Raw genomic sequence first — 11513 nt, 5'->3', positions numbered from 1 at the left:
GCACTCCCCTGGCTGGCAGAGAGCCCTGAACCAAAAGGGAGCTGTGCTATGGGGCGCTGGGTGGTTCTGGGGGGGCTCAGAAGCTCACAGGCCTGTAGAGGGGTAAATTTGCACCAGGTTTCACCAAAGCCAGTGGGTGTTTACAGAAAGATTCACCCATGTGGGCCAAGCCGGGGAGATGCCTAGCCCTGGGGCAGCACCTCCAGGGGAGAAGAACACCCCCTACTGAACACCCGCCCTGCTCCCTGCAACACAGCCGGGCCCTGGAGCACCGGCGTCTGCAATGACTGGCAGAGGAGAGTGCCCCCTGCTGACCCCCTGCCCAGTACCCCCCTAGCACCTCAGTCCAGCTGTCTTCTCTCTCGGTGCTGTCCGGCCAGTCCCCACGCCCCGCTGGAGCCGGCACGACGATGGAAGCTGTTGCGGATTGCGACTGGGGCTGGTTAGGAGCAGCGGGGAGCAAGGCGGCTCACAGGAACAAAGGCCCCGTCCCCCATTCGTGACGCTCGGGCTCTCTGCAGAGAACAAGGGAAGGAGGAAGAAAGGAGGAAAAAATAGACACGGCCGATAGAAAATGTAACGGCAGAGCGCCAGCTGGGTGTGTGGAGACAGCCGATCAGTCCCAGCCCCGCTCTGGCAGGGGAGTGGGGTCTAGTGGTTAGAGCAGGGGGGACTGGGAGCCAGGACTCCTGGGTTCTCTCCCTGGCTCTGGGAGGGCTGGGGTGAAGGAGATTGAGCGGGGAAAGGGCCTAGGGCAGCTGGGATGCTGCGGGGACGGGGGGCTGATCTGACCGTCCCTCAAGGGGGGAGGTGGTGCTAAGCCACTGGTGCCCTGCAGTTGGCCCCTGAAATTCCTGGCATTCCATGGCCCCCTTAATCATCTCCCTAAACCCCCTTCATTAGGCACCAGGAACAGTGCGGGAGGGGAACTCATCCCACATGCAGCTCCACCGGTGACCCGCTGCTTGCCCAGGCCTGGGGGCACTGTATTATTACTGGTGGTGCCAAGCGCCCCGTCCCTTGGCTTTTTCACTCCAAAAGTGGTGCCCATAATTCTCCTGACATTTCAACGGGAAACTTCATCTCCTGCCCCAGATGTTCCCATGAGCTGTTACACAGCCTCCATGTCCAACGCCCCACTCCAGAAGGGCCGCATCTCAGGACGGCGTGAAGGGTCCCCGTATAACCAGTCCCTGCACTCAACCCCAGAGGGGCTGCATCTCAGTGCCAGGTGAGGAGCCCCGTATACCCAGCCTCCCACACCCCACCCCAGATGTGGCCACGTTCCAGTGCTGGGCGAGGGGTCCCTGTATAAATAGCCCCTGCATCCCACCCCAGAGGCAGCTGCATTTTATAAAAGCTATAACTGGCGTTATTAATCTATCTTTAGCCTTTTCTAAGTGCCTACCCGAGGCCTTTTAGAAACCTCAATGAATTTCCTCTCACAAGCCCCCAGGAATCCTGGCTCCCAGCCCCCACCGCTCTAACCACTAGTCCCCACTCCCCTCCCAGAGCCAGGGAGAGAACCCAGGAGTCCTGATTCCCCCCCACCCCCCAGCAGGCTGGCTATCCTGCTTACCATTCCCCTCATGTGGATCGGAAAGCAATTAACCAGTGTAGTTAGCAAACAGGGGAGCATGACTGTTGCAGAGCGCCAGCTGCTCGACCCTGGCAGCGTGAGGGGAATAGTACCCGCCCACGCCAGCTCCCCCACAGCACCAGCTGCCTCCCCACTTTTCTAGCCAGAGGCAATAAACACCTGCACCCCTCTCCTCTATCACTCCCCCCACCCCCAGCCCAGGGCACTGCCTCCAGGGCCCCCAGCTGCTGGGCAGCCCATGGAGACAGATGAGCTTATGAGGAAAGTACTGAGAGCCAGGAAACCTGGGTTCTATCCCTTGCTCTGGGAGGGGAGTGGGGCCTAGTGGTTAGCGTGTGGGGTTGGGAGCCAGGGTGCCTGGGTTCTATCCCTGGGAAGGGAGTGGGGCTTAGTGGCTAGAGCTGGGAAAACCTGGCCCATGGCCTGTCTATATTCTGCTGCCTGGCTCTGTCTGCCCCAGCACATGCGGGGGTTGGGAGGCAGGATGCCGGGGTTCCGTCCCCATGTAGTGGGGCAGAAGCGACCCCTCTGTGTCTGCACACACCAGTGGCTGGAGTTTGCCCAGGGCCGGCTGGCTGGGTAGCACACCAAGGCTGGCTAGGCCTGTTCCTGAGCTGGCGCTGCCCCCTGCTGGCCAGAAGGGGCTCGGCTACATTAACTGAGAATCATGGATGGGCCCCAGAGCCTTTTTCCCTTAGCAGACCCCGGTGTCCGGGCCATGCCACAATCGGAGGGACTCCGCGTAGCCCTCCCTATATCCCCCGCTGGAGCCTGCATCTGATGCAGGATTCTCTTTCTCTTCCTGCCCTAAACGTTCTGTGTGGCTGTTACACAGCCACAGTGCCCCACCCCAGAGGGGCCGCATCTCAGCCCTGGGTAAGGGGTCCCTGTATACAGGGCTACCCAGAGATGGGGGCAAGTGGGGAAATTTGCCCCAGGCCCCACAGGGGCCCCCACGAGAATATAGTATTCTATAGTATTGCAACTTTTTTTTATGGACGGGGCCCCCAAAATTGCTTTGCCCCAGGCCCCCTGAATCCTCTGGGCAGCCCTGCCTGTATAACCAGCCTCTGCATATAACCAGCCCCTGCACCCCACTTCAGAGGGCTCGCATCTTAGCCCTGGGTAAGCAGTCCCTGTACAAACAGACCCGATGCCCCATTCCAGAGAGCCCCCATCTCAGCGCCGGGCAAGGGGTCCCTGGAAAAGGCATGTGGAGAGTTAGAGCAGGGGGGCTGGAAGGGGAGTGTGGTCTAGTGGGTAGAGCAGGGGTTTAGCATAATTTCTCCACCATCTCTCTCCAGCCCTGGCAGGCACACCCCTCCCAGCTGCTCCCTGCATCAACTGCAAGCAGGGCATGGTGACCAGGCAGCTCGCACTCCTCCACCCGGCTTCTGCCCATGGCTGGGCACTGCCGGCCCGGCTCTCCTGCAAGGCACAGCATGGAGAGCTGTGGGTGGCACGAGCCTGTGTGCTGGGCATCCAACAAAGCTGGAGCCTGGGGGGGGACCCCCAAATCACCCCACCCCCCATTAGCTATGCCCCCTGACAGATGCTCCACCGCAGCCTGGCAGAAACACCTTCCCCCCAGGCTCAACCCTCCAGCTCCAGGGGATGGGCAAAGCCCAGCTGGGCTGTACCTGGGGGGTTGTTTGGGGGGGGGGCTAGATGCCCATACAGCATGAACCCATTCCCTTGGGGCAACCTGGGGGAGAGAGGGAGACGTTATACCCCCCCCCCCATATGGATGGGAGAACCACAGAGCTAATTCACAGCCCTCTTTGCTCTAACCACCAGCCCTCACTCTCCTCCCAGAGCCAGGGAGAGAACCCAGGAGTCCTAGCTCCCAGCCCCCCACCGTGTAACCACTGGACTCCTCTCCCCTCCCAGAGCTGGGATAGAACCCAGGAGTCCTGACTCTGATATGTTTATTTTATGAGAAATGTGGCAATTCCAAAAGCACAGCGCCCCCTAGCGTTGCCTTAGGGCATTGAGGCCAGCATAGACAATGGGGGACAGCGCCCCCTGCTGAGCCCCCGCCCCGCTCCCTGCAGCCCAGCGCCCCCCTAGCGCCCCCCTGGGGCATCGGGGCCAGAGGTGCTTGTCAAGGTGACATCACTGTGTATTTGGTTGGGTTGAGATTTGGGGGGCAGGCATGAGGGGTGTCCCTGAGCTGAGAGCAGAGGAGGGGGACGACCTCCCAAAGCCCCATTTACTCTGGATATCCTCTATGGGGCCGGCAGGGGGAGGATTGTTGCAAAGAGAGGGGCAACTTGGATGACAGCAAATTTGGGGAGCTGTGGGGTGGCATTCAGGTCATTCAGTTTGGTTTCCTGAAGCAGGGCTGTGGGGCCTGGGAGCCGGGACTCCTGGGTTCTCCTCCCAGCTCCAGGAGGGGGGTGGGGTCTAGTGGTTAGAAGAACAGGGGGGTGGGGGAGGCAGGACTCCTGGGTTCTCTCCCCGGCTGGGGGGGAGGGGGTATAGGGATTAGAACGGGGGGTGGGGGAGGCAGGACTCCTGGGTTCTCGCTCGGGCGGGAGGGGGAGCCAGGACACCTGGGTTCTCTCCCCGGCTCCGGGAGGGGCAGGACACGTTGTCACCTCTCTCCCCGCTTTCAGCCCAGCCCCGCGGGGGGGAGGGGATTTTCTTTGCTCCTCCTTCCTCGTCCTGCTCGGGCCTTGTTTCCTCAGCCCCACACACACTCCAGCCGGGCCCTTCCCAGACAGCAAGGGGCGCCCCTCCCCCATCTCGCCAGCCAGCCCCCCCAAAGCCCCCTCGGCGCCCCCTCCCCGAGCCGCCATGAACATCTTCCGATTCCTGGGGGACATTTCCCACCTTCTGGCTATTATCATCCTGCTGATGAAGATCTGGAAGACGAGGTCCTGTGCGGGTAAGGAGGCCCCCCTTTACCCCTGCTCTGCACCCCCAAACTACCCCTCCGGGTCTCCCCTGGGAAACTCCCCCGGGCTCTCTTTGGAGGGGTCCTCGCTGGCTCAGCCCAGCCCCTTGCCCGGAGCAGGGTGGTTCTCCGCCTCCCATGTGACAACGGGGAGTTATTGGGGTGCATGGCCCCCAGCGCACCCCTCCGTCATTGGGCTTTGGGGGGCATTGTGGGGGTGCCCGGGCTCCCCAGCCCGCCCATCCTTCGGCGGCCTGGTCATCCCTCAGGTTTGCAAATTTGGGGGGCGAGTGTGCGATAAAGCCAAAATGGGGGGGCTCCTTGATTGGGGGGGGAGTTGGGAAGTGGAGGGAACTCTGGGGGAGCAAGGTAACCCCTAAACTATAGGGGGAGCACGGAGGTGTATAAGTAAATTGGGGGCCTCCCCACCCCACAAACAGACCCCCCCCCCTTTTGAGATCGGACTTGGAATTGACTTATTTGGAGAACTAATTGGGGGAGAGATTTGGGGGATAATTAAACTTCATATTGGGGAGCGGACACCCCTCGTGAAGGGGGGGGATGGGCCCTTTGATTTGCGGGGTTCAGTGCACTCCCACACTCGTGTATTTTTGAGGTGGGGTGGGAATAGCCTCGGCTGGGTTTTGGGGGGCTTCTTTTTGAGGGGCATGGGGTTCTGGAAGGTGGAGGACTTGGGGGACGGGAGGAAATGGGGTTCCCCACTTGAAGAGCTGCCTTTGGGGGAAGTTTGAGGGGTTATGTCCCCTCCTCTGGGGGGTGTTGGAGGGCTGGGGAAAGGGGGTATCTAAAGCCCCAATGATTGGGTCATTCCACCCCCAGTGGCTTTGCGGGGGGGGGGGTTGATTTGTGGGGGAAGGGGAGGAGGGTGGTGATATGGAAGCTGGGTGAGAAGGGGGGTAGAGATCCCAAAAATTACACTCCTGCTGCTCCCCCCCCCCCGACACCCATCCTCTCTGTTGGGAACGTCTGTATGGGGCACAGACCCCCAGGCACACACACACACTGCAGGGGGCTGCGATGTGGTGAAGCCAGAGGCCTGGTATGTGTGGGGCAGCCCCAGGCTGGCGTCAGCAGCTTCCCCTGGACTGCAGAGCAATCTACGGGCAGGGCAGATGGGAAAGGCCCTGGATAGAATAGGCCCGGAATGGCTGGTGCTCCTCACTCCCGACATGCAGCCCCCCTGCTGGCCCAGCCCTGGGCTCCCCCCCCCCCCCAGCTCTGCAGGTGCCCCTCACTCCCGACCCACAGCCCCCTGACCCCCACTTCATCTCTCTCCCCCGGGCAGGGATCTCTGGGAAGAGCCAGATTCTCTTTGCTGTCGTGTTCACCACCCGCTACCTGGACCTGGTCACCAACTTCATCTCCTTCTACAACACCTCCATGAAGGTAAGGCCTGATCACTGTGCCTGGGGGCTCCCCAGCCCCCCCCTCCGCCATCTGCCCCCCAGGCCCTCTCCGACCCCCTCGCACACACCCCTCATCAGCTCCCGCCCGCCCTTCCCCTGGGTTTCCGTAGGATGCTTGGTTCTTTGTCTCTGTGCCGGGTGAGGAGTCCCCATAAAACCAGCCCCCGCACCCCACCATAGAGGGGCCATGTCTCAGTCGGGGGTCCCTGTATAACCAGCCCCCACAGCTGCGTCTCAGCACCGGTGAGGGGGCCCCATGTAAGAATCCCCCACGTTCCACCCCAAAGGAACTGCGTCTCAACACTGGGCGAGGGGTCCCTGTATAATCAGTCCCATCCCAGAGGGGCCGCGTCTCAATACCAGGCGAGGGGTCCCTGTATAACCAGCCCCCGTGCCCCATCCAAGGGGGGCTGTATTTGAGCGCCAGGCAAAGGGTCCCTGTATAACCAGCCCCCGCGCCCACCCCAGAGGGGCCATGTATCAGCGAAGGGTACCCGTATAGCCAGTCCCCATGCCCCAGCCCATAGGGGCCGCGTCCCAGTGCCAGGCGAAGCGACCCCATATAACCAGCGCCCACCCCCCACCCCAGAGGAGCCATGTATCAGCGAAGGGTACCCGTATAGCCAGTCCCCATGCCCCAGCCCAGAGGGGCTGCATTCCAGCCCCGGGCTAAGGGTCCCCATATACCCAGTTCCCACGCCCCACCCCAGAGGGACCATATATCAGCAAAGGGTACCCGTTATAGCCAGTCCCCATGCCCCAGCCCAGAGGGGCTGCATTCCAGCCCCGGGCTAAGGGTCCCCATATACCCAGTTCCCACGCCCCAGCCCATAGGGGCCGCGTCCAGTGCCAGGCGAAGCGACCCCATATAACCAGCGCCCACCCCAGAGGGGGCCACATCTCGGCGCTGGGTGAAGGGTCCCTGTCTGCACTAGAGGCACACAACCCATGTCATTGCACCTTGGGGTGGGGGCTACCTCGTTGTGCTGGGTTTGTGCAGTGCTATGGCGGGCTCCTCTCCGCGGCTGCTCCCCCGCCGCCCGGGATAACCAGCGGGAAGGATTGGGCTCCCACCCAGCTCCGCCTCTTGTCTCCAGGTCGTGTACATCACCTGCTCCTACGCCACGGTGTGGCTGATCTACAGCAAGTTCAAGGCCACATACGACGGGAACCACGACACCTTCCGGGTGGAGTTCCTTGTGGTGCCCACGGCTGTGCTGGCCTTCCTGGTGAACCACGACTTCACTCCGCTGGAGGTAACGGCAGCCCCATGCCCTCGGTGGGGGCACCGCCAGGCTGTTTGGGCGGGGCTTGGTTACTCTGGGGGCGGGCAGGGAGGGAGGGTGTCTCCCGCCTAGAGTCTGGCGCGGGGGGATCCCACGGACTCCGGCGCAAGTTCTAACCGGTTCTCTCCCCGTCGCTGCGTGGGTCCTAAGATCCTCTGGACGTTCTCCATCTACCTGGAGTCGGTGGCCATCCTGCCGCAGTTGTTCATGGTGAGCAAGACGGGCGAGGCGGAGACCATCACCAAGCCACTATCTCTTCGCCCTGGGCATGTACCGCACCCTCTACCTCTTCAACTGGATCTGGCGCTACCAGCAGGAGGCTTTTTTGACCTGATCGCCATCGTGGCCGGGCTGGGTGCAGACCATCCTCTACTGCGACTTCTTCTACCTCTACATCACAAAAGGTGCGTGCGGAGATTAGGGACAGGGATCTCGTGGTCAGAGCTGGAGGCTGGGAGCAGGACTCCTCTGGTCTCTCCCCAGTTCTGGAGAGGAGTGGTGTCTAGCAGTTAGAGCGGGGGGGGGGGGGGGGGGGGGGGGCTCGGAGCCAGGACTCCTGGGTCTATCCCCAGCTGTAGGAGGGCAGTGGGGTCTCGTGGGTTTGAGCGGGGGGGGACTAGGAGCCAGAACTGCTGGGTTCTGTCCTTCCACCTGGAGGGGAGTGGGGTCTAGTGGTTTACAGGGGGGCAGCTGGAAGTGAGGACTTCTGGGTTCTATTTTGGCTCCGTCACTGATTCGCTGTGTGGTCTGGGGAGAAAACAAGTTGCTTCCCCTCGCTATACCCCAGTTAGCACTTCTGGAAACAGCCGTGCTCACCACCTCCCAGGGTGGGCATGTGTGAGGAGCTGGGGCCGAATGACCTGTGCTTCTGGGCTAACACTAGTAATTCAGTGGGGATCTGTGGTGTGGTCATTAAAGGCTCTGTGGGACTTCATTGGGGGAGTCGGACTGGCAAATCCCTGTACAGTGGCAATTTTATCCCATGGCCCTGTCGCCCCTGCTATGCCAGCCCACCGTGCCAGCCAACCCTGTCAAATGCTGCTGCCTAAAGTTAGGCATCAAAATCCACTTTGGGGAAGAGGCTGGATTTTGTCAGAGGGACCAGGTGCTCCAAGATCGATGGGAGCTGAGTGTGTTCAGCCCCTCTGCGAATCAGGCCCTTGTTTGAGTGCCTAAAATTCAGGACTTGGCATTTGCTCTCTGTTCTCGTTTGTCATACTTTTCCAACATGGCTGTGTGCTGCTAAATAGCTGCCATGCCCCCACCCCAGAGGTGGCTGCATCTCAGTGCTGAGAAAGGGCTCCTTGTACAAGCAGCTGTTGCACCTCACCCACAGGTGGCTGCATGTCCCCTCTGGGTCAGCAAGTCCTTTGTGACCAGCTATCACACCCCACCCTAGAAGGGGCTGCCTCTCAGTGGTGGGTGAAGGTGTAAAATGCCTTGAGACCAAAGGTGTAAGAAACGCTGAAATCCTTCCTCCCACAGTTCTAAAGGGGAAGAAGCTGAGTTTGCCAGCGTAGTGGCCTCCTGCTCCCGCTGCCCTCCGTCAGCCCCTAGGAGGAAGCCTGTTCACATGCAGACGACAGACACGTACCGTTTCTGACTCTTTTTTTGTTTTTTGACCAACTGAACCAGCCACAAGTCGAGCTGAGCTCTCCTGTATTTACTGTCACCTGGAACTGTTAGCCACTCGAGCGAGAGACCGTGGGGATTTGGGAGGAAACAGTCAACAGGCCTTTTTTGGTCGAGACGGATCTCTGGGTTTGAGAGTTTGTAGTTTTTTGCCTTTTGAAAACACCCAACCCCATCTCCCCTGCCCTTTCTCTTCTTTTTCTCCCTCTTCCCTTATTTTTATAAACAGCCGGGGACGTTTTAAATGGGCTCCTCTCTTCCCTCTTGGCTGATTCCCCGGTTGTGTAGCCAGACAGGCTCGCTGAGGTCTTTGGTGCCTGCGGCGTGGTTTCGCCAATGTCTGCTCGGATGGAGGCCAGGTTTTTTTGGGGTGCTGTTTTCGAGGCATAGGGTGGGGGTGTTATTTCACACCACAGGGAAGGCATTGAAATAGCCTCTGGTTCCTTTTGATAAAAATCCATTTTTTTTTCATTTCGAGGTGGGAATTGAATCTGTCTCTGTTTATTCCTTCTTTTTTATTGGCAAAGAGGGTGCAACACACTAAACTCTGTAAATCTCCTTGTTTTGTACATAATTGATGGTTAATTCCTTGTTCACTTTAAATAAACAGAAGAAAACAATTTTTTTTTTTTTAATCAACTTAGTGCCTTTTTTTGGAAAAAAAAATCAATAAAAGAGAAACCTGCTTTGTTTTCCTGTCCTGTGTGTGGTCACCTCTTTGTCTCCCCTCTGTTATTCTGGCAGTTTCGATTGGATACAGGGCTCCCCATCACTTCCTGTCCTAAACATGGTGTTGCTGTGTGTGCCATTGAATGTTTTTCATTGGAACATTTTGTTTTTCTTTCATGGAAAAGTGGGGTTTTGATTAAAGGAATTTTTGTTGAAAAAGGGTCTGTTTTTTCCACAGGTAATTTTGAATTGTTTCATCCAAAAACGAATGCTTCAAACCTGAAATATTTTTATTTGATTTTTTTACACAACACCCAGTTAACCTGTGGAACTCATTACCATGGGATGTTGTGATGGCCAAAGGTATAACTGGTTTCAAAAAAGAATTTGATAAGTTCATGGAGGATAGGTCCATCACTGGCTATTAGCCAAGATGATCAGGGACGCAACATTATGTTTCAGGCGACCTGAAAGCTCTGGCTGCCAGAATGCGGGATGAGAAGACAGGGCTGCATCTCTCCAAAATTGTCCTGTGCTGTACATTCCCCCTGAAGCTCTGGTACTGGCCAATGTCAGAGACAAGATACTGGGCTAGATGGACCATTGGTCTGACCCACTATGGCAGTTCTTATGGAGATGCTGTTGCAGTGCCTTATGGGAATTGTAGTTTGGGTGCCTCAATATTTCCAGTCTCCTCTATGGATTGGGCTTCCCAGCTGAGTTTCATTTCCCATGATGCACCACCTCCCTTCAGTGAGAGGAGAGACGATCATACATCATGGGAGATGGAATCCAACCAGGGAGCCTGTCTTATGGAGCAGAATGGCACCCAAACTACAAATTCCATGAGGCACCGCAGCAGCATATTTGAACTGAAGATTTCAGGTTTTGATTTATTTTTTCCTGCCCAAAAGTGGAAATTGTCTGTGGCAATAGAAACCATTTTCTGCCCAGCAGTAATTCTGAGTTCTTTGGGAATCACTTACTTCTGCTCAGCTCAAAGTAAGTCCTGTTCCAGGGGTTTCAAAGGAACTTACAGCCCCTATGCCACATTCAGAAGATGCAAAATCTCAGCTTTACCCATTTTTTAAAAAGTAAGTTTCCAGCACTCCTGGTTGTGAGGAAAACCTTCCCCTGGGAACTGAGGTTAAACCAGGGGTGAAAGTTGGCCGGTACGGCGTACTGGTAAGAACCCATACTGGCCCGTATTCACCCTACATTAAAGTGCTGCCGCGGCACTGCTTTAATGTCCCTGCCGCTGCCCCTTTTGCCTCCCCTGCCAGCAGGGCTGCCGACTGGGTGGGGGAAGGGCAGCAACATTAAAGCGCTGCCGCGGCAGTGCTTTAACATCCCTGCCCCTTCCTCCCAGTCAGCGGCCCTGCTGGTAGGGTCCGTACTGGCAGGGCCTCCGACAGGGGAGGCAAAAGAGGCAGGGACGTTAAATAAGAACGGTCCTTTGCCACAGCAGCGCTTTAACACTGCTGCGCCCCTCCCGCATCAGCGGCCCTGCCGGTTTGGGGGGCATAGCAACATTAAAGCACTGCCGCGGCAAAGGACCCTTAAAGCGCCGGGAAGGGGGGAGCAAAGGGAACAGCTACAGGGACTTACCGGTATGAGGTGGGCCGGGGCTGGCTCTGACCCCTGACCCCATCCCTTCCGCCTCAGGCCACGCCCCTTCTGGGGGCCAGCCCCAGCCCAGCCCTTTACTGGTAAGTCCCTGTAACTACTTTCACCCTTGGGTTAAACCAAAGCAGCGCTGCCTACTTGAGTCTGCAGGCAGCCTGAAACAACAGCTTGGAGATGCATGAACTCCTTGCTCCTGCACTTTGTTGACATGTTGATTCAAATGCCGCGACATTGTCAATGTAACTGTGTTGCTGCTGGTCCTTTTAGAAGAAGCAGCTGGTGCAGGGAAGGAAATGCGGCAGAAAGAACAGCAGAGCCACAAAGATGAGGAGGGAGAGAAAGGAGGATGGGGGAAAGGAAGAGTGCAGAAATAC

At 58.1% G+C, this 11513-nt stretch overlaps 1 protein-coding gene across 1 annotated transcript; it reads left to right on the top strand.

Moving 5' to 3' along the window:
- The first annotated feature begins 4258 nt into the window (after positions 1–4258).
- KDELR1 (KDEL endoplasmic reticulum protein retention receptor 1) lies at positions 4259–9536 on the top strand. Its single transcript, XM_054010011.1, has 5 exons — positions 4259–4490; positions 5806–5906; positions 7024–7182; positions 7363–7616; positions 8698–9536. The coding sequence occupies exons 1-5, from the start codon at positions 4400–4402 to the stop codon at positions 8813–8815; spliced, it is 723 nt and encodes a 240-aa protein (XP_053865986.1). The 5' UTR covers positions 4259–4399; the 3' UTR covers positions 8816–9536.
- The last annotated feature ends 1977 nt before the right edge of the window (positions 9537–11513 follow it).

The sequence above is a fragment of the Malaclemys terrapin genome, chromosome 20, assembly GCF_027887155.1.
Source record: "Malaclemys terrapin pileata isolate rMalTer1 chromosome 20, rMalTer1.hap1, whole genome shotgun sequence".
In the NCBI taxonomy this organism is placed as follows: Eukaryota; Metazoa; Chordata; order Testudines; family Emydidae; genus Malaclemys; species Malaclemys terrapin.
The sequence above is the reverse complement of the archived record's forward strand: the minus strand, read 5'-3'. Positions and strand labels throughout refer to the sequence as shown.

What these genes read in the sequence shown, in the direction of transcription:
- KDELR1 (XM_054010011.1), top strand. Translation starts at nt 4,400, where the DNA reads ATGAACATCTTCCGATTCCTGGGGGACATTTCCCACCTTCTGGCTATT. An exon ending in TCTACAACACCTCCATGAAG is followed by an intron (nt 5,907 to 7,023) that starts GTAAGGCCTGAT and finishes TCTTGTCTCCAG; the next exon opens with GTCGTGTACATCACCTGCTC. An exon ending in ACGACTTCACTCCGCTGGAG is followed by an intron (nt 7,183 to 7,362) that starts GTAACGGCAGCC and finishes GTGGGTCCTAAG; the next exon opens with ATCCTCTGGACGTTCTCCAT.